The 19,201-nt window shown below is 36.0% G+C and overlaps 1 protein-coding gene and 1 long non-coding RNA gene across 2 annotated transcripts in view; one reads left to right on the forward strand and one right to left on the reverse strand.

Moving 5' to 3' along the window:
• The first annotated feature begins 10,652 nt into the window (after positions 1-10,652).
• Positions 10,653-19,201, forward strand: part of LOC138704484 (uncharacterized) — a 43,460-nt gene continuing 34,911 nt past the window's right edge. The window contains exons 1-2 of the mRNA XM_069832407.1: positions 10,653-11,265; positions 12,166-12,342. Coding sequence (XP_069688508.1) covers positions 11,184-11,265; positions 12,166-12,342 — 259 coding nt within the window. The 5' untranslated portion in view covers positions 10,653-11,183. The remainder of the gene's footprint in view (positions 11,266-12,165; positions 12,343-19,201) is intronic.
• LOC138704485 (uncharacterized) overlaps positions 14,805-19,201 on the reverse strand; it is a 36,901-nt gene continuing 32,504 nt past the window's right edge. Inside the window, exon 3 of the long non-coding RNA XR_011333357.1 lies at positions 14,805-19,062. This is a non-coding gene — a long non-coding RNA (uncharacterized lncRNA). The remainder of the gene's footprint in view (positions 19,063-19,201) is intronic.

The following is a 19,201-nucleotide window of genomic DNA, read 5'->3' on the forward strand; positions in this document are numbered from 1 at the left end:
TGCTCCCTTTCCGAGATAAAAATAGTTTTATATGAAACATTTCACAGCGTGTTTTGAGAAAGCCATTTATTGAATTCCCAATATACTTAGTCAATTTAAGAGAGCAATGTATTATGATAATGAATGATTAAAAGAATTTTAGTTTTGTCCTGTATTGTGCAGGAATATGATCCGAACAAATGTACGGTAACATTTTAAAATTCCTTTGCAGAACGAAAAGTTACATTTGTTCCGAAATCGAATTCTTGCGAAGTATGATAAATTATCATTGATAATATATATTTATCTTTGCATGAAAAGCTGTACCACAGCCGGAATACGCATCTTCCTCGAAGATGACGCAATAAAGGACAATTACAGCCAAGTATTCCCTCGTGAAAGTTCGAGACTGTTCAAGATCAATAGATTGGAAGACACGGTATTCGAGCGCATGACTGTATTTTGCTTCCAAGCAATGCTGACATAACATGCAGTGAACAGGCAGTTATGAACGCTCGCTCACAGTCCGCCGAGACAAGTCACCTACCCACGCCTCTAAACAGCAAAGGAGAAAGCAGTTCCGACAGCTTAGGCAACACTGTTGAGGATGACGAAATGCGCCATGTCTAAGGTGTCATACAATGTTTTGTGTTAACAATTTTTGACTTCTTATAAACATTTGGAGCGTAGTTCTAGTATTGTTCTATAATAATAATAATAATAATAATAATAATAATAATAATAATAATACTAAAGTCGCGATATGACCCCGATGTCCAAGCGTTTGTAAATAATAATAATAATAATAATAATAATAATAATAATAATAATAATAATAATAATAAAGATCTTACCTGAATCCTAGGATTCCAGCTTCTTGGGAAGTGAGGATCTTATGCCAGCTGGCATTTCCCATATTTATTCTCAGTTTAATTTTCCTCCCGCGTGATATTCATATTATTTGTTACTGTTACTCCAAGATATTTGAATTTTTCCACCTTGCAAAAGATAAATTTCCAATTTTTATATTTCCATTTCGTACAATATTCTGATCACGAGACATAATCATATACTTTGTCTTTTTGGGATTTACTTTCAAACCTATCTCTTTACTTGCTTCAAGTAAAATTCCCGTGTTTTCCCTAATAGTTTGTGGATTTTCTCCTAACATATTCACGTCATCCGATAGACAAACAGGTGATGTAACCCGTTAAATTCCGAATCCTGTCTGTCATCCTGGACTTTCCTAATGGCATACTCTAGAACGAAGTTAAAAAGTAAAGGTGATAATGCACTTGCTTTAGTCCGCAGCGAATTGAAAAAGCAGCCGACAGAAACTGACCTATACGAACTCTGCTGTACGTTTCACTGAGACAACATGGTATCAACATTTTTAAATTATGGTCTTTTATGCTACGAAAAAAAAAATGAAACTAAATAAAACGGATATTTACTGCACCTATGCGACTAATTTGTTTTCCTTATTTATGAAAACAATTTTATGATGCCTTTAATGTAATTATTATGAACAACAGATAAAAGAGTAGCTATCATGTTATAATAACATATTTTCTTAATAAAATTAAATGTTTCTTTACAGTGAAACCTCTCCTTACGGACATCCCCAAGATACGGACACTCCTCATATACGGACAGATTTTTATGTCCCAACGGAAAAATATAGAAATAATGATAAATTCAACTCTCGTTTACGAACACACTCAGACACGGACACGGACAGCTGTTTGACAGTCCTAAAGTTTGCTTTACCTCCTGATTACGGACAGAGCTTGGATTTCAAGATCTAATGTGTTACAAAAATGGAAAATTTACTTTTGAAGACTTTACAGAAATCCCTCAACACGAATACAATACCGTTAGTTGAAAGCGGGTGAAATTCCTTAACATGAAAAAAGACGAGAGTCTCGCAAGCTACCACTAGCACAGCCGGCTATTCCTTGTTAGCTGGAAGCGGGTGGATAAACAAAGTCATAAAATTTTATTTAAGGCGTGAAAGAATATATTCATTCATTCATAGTGCTGCAAACTCAGCATTTTCCAATCTTCTCTATTTTCTAACTTTCTCTTTCTCTCCGCATATGAAGGGATATTTGTAATGCATGTTATAAATTGCTTTTGGATTGAGACATCTCCCAGATGCGGGCGGATTGTTATGACCCTTCGATGTCCGGAAATGAGAGGTTTCACTGTATATGAAAAAACCTAAAAATCTGTTGATGTAAGGTGTAACAATTTGGAAATGAGAAATTTGTTAACAATGTTGATGCGTGTTTGATTTAATGTGATTGCGTATAAAAGGAATATCTGCTCTCATCGAATCATTACTCAGTTTACAAACAGCCTTGAATACAGACTCCAACCAAAGTTTGAAGTCACGTTCATTTCCCAATAAATTCTATACTTTTGTTTTCGATGTTTTTTTTTTTTTTTTGGTGTTTATTATCTTCGTCACTAGATTTCACAGCAACGATTAAATGTACTATTCACTGTGAACAACTGACATTCTATTAAATTACTGTAACTCGAAAAAGTTGATGTATCTCAATGATGAAAAATAATTGCAAACAGGTGTTCGTAGAAATTATGTGAATAACTTAGTCATTGTTGATAGGCGAGTTCTCGGCTATGTTTCAGGAAACTTTGCAGGAAAAAATTTGATCTCCAACAAATGCTGAGAAACATCTGGCAATTTTTACGTTATATTAATTAATCTAACAAGGAAATCTAATACACTTTCAAAATTTTATACTATTGAACAAATTATGGTATTTTTGCGTACCAAAATGGAAGTATTATGGTACATGTAGTGGCGTTAGCAAAATTTTGTTAAGGAGGGGTCATCATTAAAATTGTTTGCAATTTACATTATCGGTATTTTAAAGTTTGTGAATTATTATTATTATTATTATTATTATTATTATTATTATTATTATTATTGTCATATGGTATATTTAATAATATTATACTATGTTCTAATAGAACATATTTACGAATATCCTTATATATATTTTTTTCCATAGCCAACAAATTAAAAAAAAACAGCAAGTTAAATTTCATATTGTGTCGGTTTCATTTAATTACAAGGTCTATACTACGCGGTGGGCTTCTCTATTATAAAGATAGCATTGTTATAATTCGAAGTGCCGTAGCACCATGCACAGGGATAATATTGAAGGAGGACTAGGAGGAGAATGTCTTATGTCGATGTAGATTTTGTTACTATGACAATGAAAAATTAGATAAGGGAAAGCGATTATTGGAAAAAAAAAAACTCAAATCTAAATATGTCATTCTTTTTAAAGTTCAAGGGAGGGAGGTTCAACCCGGCATCCCCCCCCCTTGCGTACGCCCCTGGTTACATGGTACAATCAGCAAAATTAAGGTATGTGTACTATATGGTACGGTTGGCGTCACTGATTCCAAACCATCTGCAGAATCTTCAAGTAAAGCAAGCCAGTAAGAACTAGATAAAGTTTTCAAGAATCGTGAAAAGTCATTTGTGAGAGATCGTGCATATTTGCTTGTTTTCCGCACAGAACCAATACGCGGTAAGTGTGAAATACCACATTCAGTATTCCCAACGTAACACACATAACAATTTCCCTCTTCTTACCGCTTAAGCGCGACATTCATTTTACTGCTTTACGCTTTTAACATATTGTTTTTAGAGACGTTTAACATAGTAATAATTATAAATTGGAAACTTACCACTGCAATTTCACCTAAATTGCAATGTTAATTATTGTTTTTAAATATTTGCAAAAATTAAGTAAAGTCTACTACTCCACGAAACTTATTGCATTCCTGATACAAGTAACATTAAGGAAGCCGTGAAAAAATCAACGAGATTCCAGATGCCGATGTTATTACTGCAATATGTTATATAAGTAATATTGTTAAAATATTAAAATGAAAAATAAATCATTACATAATCTTACCGTTTGTTTTAAGTTCGCATTTATAGACTGGGGGGGGGGGGGGAAGACAGACGTATATCACGGCCTGCTGGAGTATAGTAAACACAGAAAACATTTTACAGCAACAATGTTGAAGAAAGATATTTTGGTGTTCCGAAATTGGCGTCATTAAACAGAAACCAACATGGAGATTTCATTGCAACTAATTAGAAATTCGTCTTTCAGGTATGTAATAAACGATCTTCGCACAAAATAATGTACGATACACGAGCGGTATGTTTGTTTTCATGTTCTCGGAAATTAAAAAAGCTCAACTACGTTTCGCTTTTTCAATCTTTTCCTCGACCATGAAAACGTCAACATACCGCTCTTGTAACGTATATTACTATTAAGCGTATTCATCACTGAAGAGTGGACTGTGAGCAAAGACTTGTGACCACCGCGGTCACCAGATTTGTCGACATGGGATGGGGATACTTGAAAGGGAAAGTGTACGAGTAGAATTCTCATACTATTGATGAACTGAAGGATAACTCAGAAATAGCATCCACATTATCACCCGTGAGGAATTGGCACGAGTCTATATGAATCTGTTAAGACGTGCACAGAAGTGTCTAGGTGTTCGTAGAGGGTACTTTCAACATCTATTATGAAGGTTAGTACAGGACACATTCATTTATTCATTTTATTTAATTTCTTTGAAAAAAAAAAGTTTGTTTTAAATCAAATAAGATGAGACGGGCCGATTTTATCTGACAACACTTATAACAGATTGGCCATCCCCATGTTTGAAACGATAACATGTGGAAGAGAACAACCACCAGGATCGCCACTGTCGATTGGGAACACCGCTAGATGGAAGTACAGTTCGCTCCATGTAATTCAAATAAGATTATAACGTGACTTCTTATGTAGACGCTAGATGGCAGCATAGTGAAATTGATTAAAGTTGTTGCCGTCAAAGCCTATAAGGCTGAGCAATCTGTTATACATATAAAATGTGATCAGGGATATAACGGTTAGGCAAGCCTGACAATGTCAAGTGTTCTGTTTGCAAGAAAACTAACAACTAATGCAAAACTTGCAACTCCTTCTGTTGCAGACCAAAGAGTAATAAAGACTTTGTTACAGAATGATTTTCTCCTTGGTATAAAGACATTGAACGATTTAAAGCGCATAGGTCTTGTATCATAGCGCGTTTCTTTGTTTAAAATGGAGTTAATGTTGCAGATATTGTATCCAGTAGTAGGCCTAAGCTAAACGACAAGAATTTACTTTTACAGATTTCCATAGTGCCAAAGTGGGAGCACCCATTGAAAAAGTTAAAAGTCGGCGCCTATGGTATGAGGGATTTTTAATGTTTAAGTTGTCTTAGATTTCCTGGAAATGATTCTGCTTCTTAAAATATTCGAAAGGACAGCATAGATTTGATTTGCATTTTGAATTCTAATACTGATTTCCTCTTTTATGTTATTGAGTTGAAGAATGTTCCCAGATAAGGTAATGGAGAATTAATTATAATTAGAAGTTAAAGTACTCGCAGGAAACATGCCCCATACCTGTTTTGTACCTGAAAGAATCCTGGTTCCCTTGTGAGAAAAGTTGCCAGCTAACTGGGCTACGACTGGGCCCCTGAAGATTAGTAATAATAAGGGCAAATTGTTCATGGCCTAAAGCAGGTATGCTCAAAATTGTAAAAGCCCCGATTACATGGATGATGCTGCACTGCATAACACACACAGTGTACGGACTGGGCTCCGCAACTATATTGCAGCACCGCCCGTAGCATAGTTCTTACACTCTTACAAATAGGATAATAAACTGAATTTGAAAAAGGAAAGAGTATACACTGCAATATTCAGTTATTACATTATTTATTATATTTTATATAGTTATGATATAATAATATTGTGACAGCGACGTGAGATTCGAACTCACGACCAGCGTCCCGCAAGAGAGCAGATCGCGCGGAGCACTGAGGGACGGCGCGCGGCGGAGAGAAGAGAGGGGAAAGGGCCAATGCGACGAGGGGAGAGTGCGCTCGCAACTGCTGCGTGCGGAGTAGGGGGGACGGACCCTCCCGAATCTTCTAGAGAAGTCCGTCCGAAGTGGAGATAGCCAGATAATTCGAGAAGTCGTACTTTCCAGAAACTGTGGTGTGAGTATAAATTACGCGCGCAAGTGAACGCGAGGCAGTTTCAGTTATTCAGTCAGTGAGTAAGCCAGAGCAAGCAAGCCAGTCTTGTGTACCAGAGTTCGACTCGAGTGTGCGTCCGCAACTGTGTCAGCATCCGAAGGCCTGAGTTCGAGTGCAGTGGACCGCAGTTGGAGGGACCTGAGTTCGAGTGCAGTGGACCGCAGTTGGAGGGACCTGAGTTCGAGTACAGTGAACTGTCTCTGAAGGTCTGTGGTTCGAGATACTGTGAACTCGAGTGACTGAGCTAGAAGAACTGTGAACCGAGAACTGATAGTTCTGATTTGTAAATAGTGCTTTGTAAATATTAGTTAAGATTAACAGTTCATTGTTGTTCGTAATAGTCCAAGTAAATTGTCATTGCCGTAAGTGGAGTGCTATAACGAATACTGTGTTGAGTGAAAATCCTATTGTTGACGAGAGCGTTTAAGGTGAATTGTAGAAAGGAATTATTGTTGGAAGAATAAAATCCTATTGTTGAGTGGAAATAAAATTTACAATATCATAGATAATGTCATTTCCATATTCCACCATATAGCCACTTTGGGGTCTATTCAACATCTGGATTCTTTTCTGCAAGTAATCGGGAATCTATTTCCAACGAATTTACTGCAATGCGCTAAAGATGCTCATCTGTTAAGCGGGATCTATGTTTGGATTTAGTAACCTTCATTCTCGAAAATAATTCTTCGCACACATATGTCGAGGCGAAGGTAGCTAACATAGTGGCAACGAATAAGCTCATCTTGTAATATTTAGTTTTGTTCATTTTTTAAATAATTCTATGCTTGTCAAGTCATATTCTCTGCATTTAGTTCTGAATTCTACGTTACTTAGTAAATCAATTAACTCGTCCTGGAACTGCACTCTCACGGATTGTATTAAATTTATGAAAAGATTAACAAAAATACTAATATCACTCTCCATACGTCTAAAATCACTATATCTTTGTTCTGTAAATTCACATTTGAACTGTTGCAGTACAGAGACATAATTAACTATATTTTGTTCAGGCACCATACATCTCTTTACAAGTTCACCATCCGTGAAGGGTTTTAGTGCCTTAGCTAATTCCCAACATACTACATAGGCTAACTTGCTCCAAAACATAGACTCTGAATTGTTCGACTCTCTTCAATGTTTGGCCTTTCATGAAGTGCTTTCAATTCTTGAAGCTGTAATGCACATTGCATCTCTGAAAAATTATTTTATCAAAATATCTATTTCTGCTGGAATAATATCACCACAATAATAATAATAATAATAATAATAATAATAATAATAATAATAATAATAATAATAATAATAATAACGTTGGTATATGAAAATAGGCTATATTACAGAAAACAGCTTCTCTTCACTTCGGCATGTTCTGGGTAGCAGAGCCTATAATGTAGTTTTATGTTGCTCAGTAGTATTCCTGACAGTACCTTACAATATAGTAATCACTTTCCGTTTTCACCGAACGTACAACAAAAATAGTCTTCCTCCCACACTGTACGGAATGATCGTTTGCTTACAGAAGGTTTTGACTGTCATTGTCCCGCACTGTTCGTGCGTTTACTAAGTACTTGAACTGCCTTCCGCAGCCATCCGTCGAGCTTCGAACGAGGAACAGCACGCTCTACATTCGAAGGTTGTGATTACAGAACGTAATCGCGAGTCAGAGAATGAGCATACCTGGCTAGTGGATGGGACCCGTGCCCATCCAGCATCTTGATTAATTTTGGGAGCTACGCTAGGTAGCGAAATCCGGTTTTGAAAATTAGCTGTAAAGAGTGGGGTGATCATCGTACTGACCTGACGTTACCCCCGTTCTATTTAGATGACAGTACACCTCTGCTGAAGCATGTGGACGTGAGGTCAGCCTTAGCCCTTCATTGGCTATCGCGCCACAGAAGAACGGAAAGTATCCATAATACTGAATATTATGTGCTTCTTCTTAGTCCAGTAATCTATCTACCTCGAAATTATTACGCATATTTGTCGAAACCTGATTGGTGAGCCAGAAATACGTGTTTCTTACAGAACGCAAGTTAAAATATTTCATACTCAGAGTTCTTATCTTTTCATTACGATGGGGCTGATTTTGCATATTTGTGTTTTGACAGTAATTTGCAGGCCGAAGCTCGAAGAATGCTACGAGGGAAAACGCAACGACAACGGAGATTTGAGTAATGAAATTCCTTCCGTCCACAATCAGATCTGGACAATCTACCTACATCTTTGGTGATTCATTACGTTATCTTTAGCAGCAAACACGGGGATTCTGATAAGATAAATTCGACAGCTTATTATAAAATCGCCAAACACCCAATCTGTATAATGAAATATGTTTCGTGGGAAATACTGTTTGTCATACGAGTATTTCTGAAAATGAAAGACTGGTTGGAGCTTCATGAGGCTAATTAAATTAATTAAATGCAGGAGGAAATTAAATGCAGAATAAATATGGGAAATGCCTGTTATTCGGTTGAGAAGCTTTTGTCATCTAGTCTGCCGTCAAAAAATATGAAAGTTAGAATTTATAAAAGAGTTATATTACCCGTTGTTCTGTATGGTTGTGAAACTTGAACTCTCACTTTGAGAGAGGAACAGAGATTAAGAGTGCTTGAGAATAAGATTCTTAGGAAAATATTTGGGGCTAAGAGGGATGAAGTTACAGGAGAATGCAGAAAGTTACATAACACAGAACTGCATGCATTACATTCTTCACCTGACATAATTAGGAACATTAAATTCAGACGTTTGAGATGGGCAGGGTATGTAGCACAAATGGACGAATCCGGAAATGCATATAGAGTGTTAGTTGGGAGGCCGGAGGGAAAATGATCTTTGGGGAGGCCGAGACGTAGATGGGAGGATAACATTAAAATGAATTTGAGGGAGGTGGAATATGATGATAGAGACTGGATTAATCTTGGACAGGATAGGGACTAATGGTGGGCTTATGTGAGAGCGGCAATGAACTTCCGGGTTCCTTATAGAGCAGCATGCCCACAAGAGAAAGCGCGCGCTTTAGAGCCCAGGAGAGCCTGAGCGCTTTACAGCGGAAAGGAAAGAGACAGACGAAAGAGGTGATATATGCCGCTTGGTCGAGGTATATTCAGGGATGGCCAGCACTGATTCGATAGATAAAGGGAAGAGAACTTATTAAAACTGTATCCATGTTAATTTTTAGATTTGCCTGAGAAGTATAAGTGCATTATAAGAATGTAAGTTTTAATTTTAATGCTCATTTTTCACAAGTTTGATTTTTTTATTCAAAAGAAATATTTTCTCAACTTTTCGTATTTTCAGGTATAGGCCTATTAGTAGTAGCTGTACAGAATGTTTTCGTAAATCTAATATACCGGTACCGTATATAGAGTTAAGAAGATTATTACTGAAGATAGTCTATTGAAAATTTTGAAAATATTCGCATGGAAATTGTTTGTAAGGAAATGAATTAACAAAGCAACTACTGTTACATCATAAGCAGAAGATACGTGCCCATGTGTTGTAAAAATGTCAGCTCTATAGCTTCAGCAGATTTCGAGAAAATAATTTAATATTCTGATGATAGGAAATTGCTCACAAATATCACCTTAAAAGCATAATGCGTTAAGAGTTTTGTTATGTAATATTAGTTACACTTAAAACAGATACAGTACCTAGGTAACTTTACTTGTACTGTATTATTGTTTTGATTAGTTTATTGATTAATTTAGTCGATCTGGTTGGCGAGTTGGTATAGCGCTGGCCTTCTATGCCCAAGGTTGCGGGTTCGATCCCGGGCCAGGTCGATGGTATTTAAGTGTGCTTAAATGCGACAGGCTCATGTCAGTAGATTTACTGGCATGTAAAAGAACTCCTGCGGGACAAAATTCCGGCACATCCGGCGACGCTAATATAACATCTGCTGTTGCGAGCGTCATTAAATAAAACATAACAACATTTGATTAATTTTGTAAGGCTAAAGATACCATCAATATAAATTCCAACTTATCATGTGATACTCAATCTCATTCTTTGGAATATCACTTTCTTTATGAATGATGTGTTTCATCCACTTAATACAGTATAATATTATACTACTATGGAATTTAAGTGAATATTCCTTCTTAACTCTCTATTATGTTATTAAGATTTAAAACACAAGTGCAATATTAAGAAATCAGTGTTAGTACTTTTGTTTTACAGACAATATAGATAATATTAAACAGAAAGAAGCCATATAAAAATAGCGATATAAAATTTCAAGTTCTGTTTGAAGTTTGTGCACCACTGTTTTCTTAATCCAACAGGTTGCTTATTCATATACACAACCCTTCCTCTTTCCATACTTAGCGCTTGCTGCCCGCACGCGACGTCAAAGTCAGAAGAATGCGCTTGCTTTGACTTCACTGTTATAGAGAGAGAGAGACAGTGGGCGGGGATGGGAGAGAGGGAGTGGGAGGGCGAGACAGAGACAGAGACTGACTGTGACAATTTTATCTAATATACCGGTACCGTTAAACATTAAACCAGTTTTCAATAGCATATTCCACTTAAGCATGACAACACTGTGTGAAGAATCATGTCATTTGTCGCAATTTTGTGTTGTTCTCGCAGCAATCAATATAAATATCACGAAAGCCGATGATTCTTGCCATCTTTCGGATATATACTGAACTCATCTGTAGAGCGATACTTCGATATTCGTAGTTATCGACCACAATGGCGTACGTAGCGTGAGTAGTGTGATACATGTCGCGACATGTGAATAGTCGCTGATTGTGAAATGTAAGACGAAGTCTGATTGGTGGATATAGTTTTATGTCATATAATGTGATTGGCAATTGGACAGAAACTCTAATAACAAATAAATATTATGCACATGCACCATTATCTCACTGCGTTCTGCGGGGTAGCCCTGCAAAATAGTTTGATTGTTTAGTTGGCGAGTATACGGGGAAGTCCCTTGATTTCTGAGTGTGTTCGTAACAGATTTTGCATGTGCACAGTTCCGAGCTCGAATTACACCGGGTCGTTTCATTACATATTTGGTTAGACTTTTTGAAGCTGTAAGCTATATAATATTTCAGAGCAAAATGTTTAAACTAATTGCTATATTTTTGGCACCATTATGCATCTCTGTTTGCACTACTAACGCCGCTCCATCAAAAGCAACAGGTAAGGAACACGTTTTTCCTTGGGTTCACTTTTTCGGGAGAACTACCTTAAAATGAAATAAAATTATTAAATGACGTAACAGGTAAATGGAAGGCAGAAATAGGAAAGACTGTAGAATGCTGGGTTTGCAGTGAAAGACCTGCCCTTGGGCACAACACTATGAATAAAACAGTTAAATAACAGAAGGCATGTTGAAAGATTCTTTCTTCTTTAAGAGAAGAACATCTGATATACTCTATCTGCTAAACATCTTTTATCATCATTACTTTCTATATGTTCATGACTCTAATTAACTATATTTTACCTACATGTAATCATAAGATTTTGGTGTAGTTCTGAGTTAATGCTAGAATTTGTTGTTTTTTTTTTGTTTTTTTTTTTTTTTGGGGGGGGGGGGAGGAGGAGGGGTGGAATCTGAAAGACTGGTGTAGCTAAGTTCTTGATGACGTGTGGAATGCACATACCTAATATAGGGAGTGGGTGACTGGAACGGGAACTGGTTGTTACACTGTTCTTTCAGGTTATGATTTTTTTTACAATGAATTTTTCCAAAAATAACTCTTCCAATTAATTATTTCTCAGTCAATTGATGTTTTTACCTTTCAAGGTGATAGACTTAAATTATTGACAGATTCATGGTGGAAATGGTAACTGTGGGGCAGGTTTTCCTCATTGTTTAATTACACTATTATAATGTTACCGAGGTTACCATTTCATAAATCTGTACATAATAGGCCTATCTGTAGTTTAAAAGTGACGTGTAGTTCTACTTCCATATTTCAGCATATGAGTCTAGTGCACTAAGGTGACATTATTTCATTGTATGAAATATGAGTTAATGACAATCATTGTTTTGTATCTTAATGTACTTTTCAATAAATTATGGTATTATTGTTACAGATGTATTGGACAATGTTGGGAATGCAATTACTAACGAATTTCATTATATTGAAAATAAGACTGTTGAAATGTGGAACGAAGTTACAACAAGAGTTTTAGACGCATGTTCTTGTGTCGACTACAACTGTGGATGTTGTGCTCATCTAGAAGAGAAAGAAATTCATCTTAACAGCACAAGTAAGACTATCAATAACATAAGGCATTCAATAAAGGTCAGTCACACATGAAGTGTGTTTAACTCAAGCTAAAGTGTGTAAGTTCTTCAAACAATAAAAGTGTCAAAGTAATGATAATGATTTATAATGATGGGTATGACAGCAATGAATGATGCCGACTTTGTTGATATTTATCATTGCTGACTTTGTTGATTATAATCAATAAATGTGTACCACAAGAAAAAAAAAAAAGTATTTGGTAAGTTGATAATTTTTATTGGTGCTATAAGTATAAATATAGAGGAAATCTCCAGCTAGAGGTTAATTGGAAAATTAGTTGGAAAAAAATTTTTACAGGAACTCACTTTTATCAATTTAGGACTCATACTGCGTGTCAAGTTTGGCATCTTAATGTTTCCGACATACATACATTGGTAGTCATCTTAATAGCGTCCTTCCATTCACTTCTGGTCAATCATTCGGTCTAGATAGCCACTTATTACCAGGTGTGTATTCTTTGTATAGAATGACTCCCTTTCCTTTCTGAGGCAACATACACCAGGAGTCAAATTCTTTGTTTCGTAGAAGTTTTCATAAAAATAGTATATTTATCTGATCAGAAGAGTCAATGTTTGTCAATCCAAGTTTATTCAAACTTGCAGTGGCGGCTCGTGCCTTTCTTTGATGGGTGTTCACACACAAAAAAAAAAAAATATTGGTAATGAACACACTGATATACTCTCATATAGCTGAGTCATACGTCTGAGATAAACGAGTTCTAGTATGCATGCACCAAATCTACGCATATAAACAAAAATTAAAACCATTAAACAAGAGTAGAGTAAAATTAATTCCTAGGACTCACCTTCACTGCTGTTGTAGATGGTGTTGAAGATCTAGATTTATTTGTAGAGAAACTCCATGAGCCTAGTTTTGAGAGACGCAAACTTATCAATAACTTTATTATTGAAGTCTCTAATGTTGTTAACAAGTTTTTTTTTTTCCATTGCCAACATAGCCAGTGTGCTTAATCGGTCTTCTGTCCTCGTGTTACGGAGGAATGTTTTAATCCTCTTTTAATTTAACACACTCACAATTTCAAACACGTCCGTCTCCAAACTTCAAGTGTTACTGCATGGATAATTATATATTTATCCATGGTTACTGTTTCAACTTTCAATACGCACCAATACAGCTTGTATTTCCCTTACTTTGCTGAACAAAAGACAACAGAATCAGCCCCAGTGCGTAACGGTATTTTGAAAAGAAAGAGTAAAGAGAGAAAACGAGGAAAGAGGGAGAAAGGAACAGGGTGATAGACCCAAGAGAGATAGAGCATCTCTCTTTCTCTGTCATTAGCACGTTAAGACCTGTGCGAGCCAGAGCTATTGTAACCATTGTAACAAACCAGAAAATATTCTCGCCTCAGGCTATTCCACCCTGCTAGAGAAAAATTGTGTGAGCTGCTGTCAACCTGTCCAATGGAGATTTAAAGACACACAATACACGAATGGGACATTCTCTCGAGACGAAAAATTTAGGAACGTCATTGCACATTGGAAAGTAATAGATGTAATAATATTAATACAGTAATACGTATGATTATTGTTGGTTTTTAAGGTGTTCACGTGCTCCTGTGCTCATATGGAGGAACTGCCGCTGCAAACTTGCTTATTGCATTGGTCAAATCACGTGTATTCAAAACAGAAACGAACCAGGAATGGTACAATATATGTCACCGCAAAACTAATAATTGAGCCCTTTGAATAAAAATTAATAATAATAGGTCTAATAATAACAATAATAACTTGCGTCTTTGATGTTGAACACAGGGACGAATTTCACTCTCATACATTTATTAACATTCTTTCCTTAATAATTAATATTTGAGGAGAAAAATTTGCTCTGACGCTGGGGATCGAACCCGGGTCCTTGGTTCTACGTACCATGCACTCTGACCACTGAGCTACACCGAATTCAATCCACAGCAACGGAACGAATTCTCCTCCTTCAATGTTTCCCTTTATGGCCTGACTCCATGTTAGGCATATATGTTGACGTACAGTATATATCCAGTGTCAACTGCCATTATACTAGGAGCGCACTCAGCTGAGTGACTTATTTGGCCGGGATTCCGCAGTTAAGTGCACAGTAATCTGTACAGATATATGCACTGCTAGTTATGAGAATATTATAGATTTATTAATTTGTCATACAGAATAATATCTGTAATATTGACAATTAATATTTGAGGAGAAAAATTCGCTCCGGCGCCAGGGATCGAACCCTGGTCGTTGGTTCTACGTACCAAGTGCTCTGACCACTGAGCTACGCCGAATTCAATTACTTAACTGCGGAATCCCGGCCAAATAAGTCACTCAGCTGAGTGCGCTCCTAGTATAATGGCAGTTGACACTGGACATATACTGTACGTCAACATATATGCCTAACATGGAGTCAGGCCATAAAGGGAAACATTGAAGGAGGAGAATTCGATCCGGTGCTATGGATTGAATTCGGCGTAGCTCAGTGGTCAGAGCGCTTGGTACGTAGAACCAAGGACCCGGGTTCGATCCCCGGTGCCGGAGCAAATTTTTCTCCTCAAATATTAATTGTCAATATTACAGATGTTATTCTGTATGACAAATTAATAAATCTATAATATACTCTTTTCTTAGTCTCTAGTGAGGAACTTTTCGGCACTTTGAGGAGGAAAAATAGTGAATTGTGTCTTCAAAATCAATAATCTCCGCCAAATGTCTCGAACTTAAATTATGTCCAGCATATTCTTGCAAAGATTTCATATTCACTTTCAGAAATACAGCAAAGTTGTGACATTCAGATATCAACTCTGCAGAAATAAGATCTCGTCATAAAAATTTGCAATGTTTCAGCAATATTTAGACATTTCTGAACTGTTCAATACATGTAGATTTTACAAAAAAACTGAATCTCTGAACAATATCTACACTAGCTTAGAAAAACACATTTGTTCACTGAACTGTTGTACATATTGTGATTACACTTGAACTTCTTGACCTGTTTCCTACTATCAAAAAACACATTATAATAGTCCATGCAAATAAATAATGATGCCGAAGGAAATGCTAATGACGAATTTTGACTACTACAGAGGGAGCAAATTGTTCTGTCACATTTTGTTAAAAATAAAAGTAACTTCATTGTATTCATGGGGATATAATTCTGAAATCTATAAATTCCAATTATTTACGACATTATCTTATAAGATAACCTCCTGACCTGGAAAGGCACTGTGAACTCTACGACAGTGAACAGAGCAGCATATATTTTGTCATTTGTGAGACAAGATATGCAAATATAATGAAACAAGGGCTTCTTTATGAGTGTATTGGGTATCGTATATATATTAGACAATGTTCCCTAGGTGGGGAGGGAAATGAAACAGTGAGGGATACTGCGTGGGTTAATAAGCCATAGGTTTATTTTTTTCTGTGGTATTGCTTTGCACGCACTTATACCGGTACATTTCCACTTAGCCACTAATAGCAGAAACAAGAGACTGACAGATGGCACGAGCTGCATAAACTTCCGAAGGAACAACAGATTAAAAAAATCTGAGTCACGAAAATGAGACATACTTCCTCATTACACATTCACTCATTCCGGAACAATTCTGTTACTGAATCATAGTCTCAACGATAGTCCCACTACGATAGTTATTTTATGTGTCTGTAAAATCAGTGTTATGTCAGGGAAGTTGGGACTGGATGACACTTTGACTATATTATTGTCTACTGTGAACTGCGAAATAAAAAACAATGGCTTTTAAGGGACAAGATTCAATAAGAAGTAAAATAATAATAATAAACAATAAAATTATTGAACAGATCAGCTCATTTTTTTATCTAGCTAATGCTTACTAACCTGTGAAAGTAACAAAGACATATATAACAAGATTTCAAGATCTTTAAGAATAACAGGAATTATTCATAATCTATTTAAACCCACAAAATCTTCAAAAAGTAGGCTTCCTCGAATAAAAATTTATAAGATTTTGTCCCCTCCAATTCTAATATATAGCAGCGAAATCTGGACACTAAAAGCCAAGGATAAATCAAGAATTAGAGCATCTGAGAAAAAAAACTACACATTATACTTGATCAGATTATAAGAGAAATGAAGAAATTCTAAATTAATTAAAAGTCCAATTTTAGGCAAAATTTAGAAATAAAAAAGTAGACCACATTGGTTTGCATATGCACAACAGATACTATGAAAACGTTTCCCAATAATAATGAAGTATTATGAGCCTAGAGAAGATGACAACAAATATAAATGACACTCGGGAGGAAATTAAACGCAGAATAAATATGGGAAATGCGTGTTATTATTCGGTTGAGAAGCTTTTATCATCCAGTCTGCTGTCAAAAAATCTGAAAGTTAGAATTTATAAAACAGTTATATTACCGGTTGTTCTGTATGGTTGTGAAACTTGGACTCTCACTCTGAGAGAGGAACATAGGTTAAGGGTGTTTGAGAATAAGGTGCTTAGGAAAATATTTGGGGCTAAGAGGGATGAAGTTACAGGAGAATGGAGAAAGTTACACAACGCAGAACTGCACGCATTGTATTCTTCAACTGACATAATTAGGAACATTAAATCCAGACGTTTGCGATGGGCAGGGCATATGGGCGAATCCAGGAATGCACATAGAGTGTTAGTTGGGAGATCAGAGGGAAAAAGACCTTTGGGGAGGCCGAGACGTAGATGGGAGGATAATATTAAAATGGATTTGAGGGAGGTGGGATATGATGATAGGGACTGGATTAATCTTGCACAGATAGGGACCAATGGCGGGCTTATGTGAGGGCGGCAATGAACCTAAGGGTTCCTTAAAAGCCATTTGTAAGTAAGTAAGTAAGAGAAGATAACAAGTCAAATCTCCAAAACAGCTATTACATAATTGAGACCACATGGATCAACCAGTGGTTCAAATCCATGCATGGTGATATTATGATGACTGTGAACAGTGTGTTGTGCTGTTGCTAAACTCTTGTGAGGAATTTTCCATCTTCTGCATGTAGACATTCAGTATGATATAGAGTTATAGACCTTGGAAGTACTTATATTTGGTCTGCAACTCACAAGTTGACAAAAGGTAGAGCCGTATCAATCATATGTATATTAAGAGTCTTATTGAAGGCTCTTAAGATGTAGGTGTTTTAGTTTTTTGGATGCTGTTTTTTTTCTGTGCTACATATTTCGTGTCCAGCTAATTCTTTGTAGTTAACCTTTTAATTAATTAGGAGTTTCAAGCTAATGATTTTTGGAGGCTCTCTTATAAGGGTACACTATTTTATAATTTAATTTTTCATATTTTCATTTTTTTATGTACTCCAGCAACTTATATTCGAGATTAATTAAAAAAAATAATAATTTGGGGCCCAAGTTAAAAAAAATACCAAAGTACAGTAATTCACCAAAATTGATAAATCTCAATTATTTTTAAAGGCAAATCCAAATTTTCTACGACATTATACTCCTAAAAGCACGTTCCTTAAAATATCTGGAGCACAATTTTGATATTGCCTTTCAAAATTTTAAGTTAAACAATTACATTTTAAAGATGATTTTTAGAGGTACTTTTATAGAAATATTGAGGCATATATTTATCAAATGCAACAATATAACTAATTTCTATTCCAGAGAAAAGTTTCCTAATAGCCTAAAGTATGCGTATATTGGTACAAAATATCATGCTTGTAGCGTTAATAATTCCATAGGTATACAATATAACTTATTGTATGGAATAAAGCAAAAAATTAAATTTACGGGAAATTGTAATCAGAGTTCAGTGTCATTTAAAAACCCCATGCAGCAGAGCTATAGAAATGGCGTCACAGCAGGTGACAAGGTCATAAATGAGCATTAAATTTTATGTAGGCCTAATGTATTTTCACATATCAAAGATTATTTTAAATTATTATTATTATTATATTTGAAATATACTGGTTTTTCACCATATTTAAATATCTTCTTCACTTAAGGTGCACTAGCATCGGATTCAGTGGCAAAAATGATAATTGTTAGACAGAATAACACAGGGAATGACTTATATGACACACTAAACAGTAACAGTGCAAGCAATGATAAAGAATAGACTTTGAAACGTGAATGACTCCTTCATAGGTCACACAACTGATCAGAACCAATGTTTCTTATTAGTATCATCCAAATGATGTTATCGTCAAACACTTTAATTGTATTGCTAATTAGATTGCACTCAATTTTTCAAGTGACTTCTTTCCAGTTGTGGCTTTTAGTCTTGCTTTGTCTGGCTAAAATTTTATGAGCAACTTGTTATGTTACAGTGTTATAAATAAAGGAAAGAGGAAGTTACATAGTTGGTCACATGACATTTTTCTATTAATAACAGGAAGGATATGATGTAAGAGTAATAACGGCAATTACTCATTTGATAATGGACTGAAGAATATCATTTTATTACACTTTTTCGTTATGTAGGTGGCCGAAACACATCTTAGTCACTCAGATAACGGCTTCTCGTTGAGAAGACTCAGGTTTCAATTCCTCGTAGAAGTATGTAGTGGGCAAAGTAACTTTTGTCCAAGTATTTTGGGTTCCCATTAACATGTGCGTAAGCTGTGCTGCTGTTTCTGCCACCCTCTGCCACCACCACCACCACCACCATTACCATTCTCGCTGCCACCACCATCACCATCCATCATCATCATCATCCTGGAAAACATTGAACCTAATGATCAATTGCAGTCTCAAAAACAGTTTCATGCCAGTGCTTCATGAGACGATCCTATGAGCATTTATCAATTGGCTGATAATGCAGGAAATCTACGATCTTCCGTCCTTTAAATAGAGA

Source organism: Periplaneta americana, chromosome 8 (assembly GCF_040183065.1).
Source record: "Periplaneta americana isolate PAMFEO1 chromosome 8, P.americana_PAMFEO1_priV1, whole genome shotgun sequence".
Lineage (NCBI taxonomy): Eukaryota > Metazoa > Arthropoda > Insecta > Blattodea > Blattidae > Periplaneta > Periplaneta americana.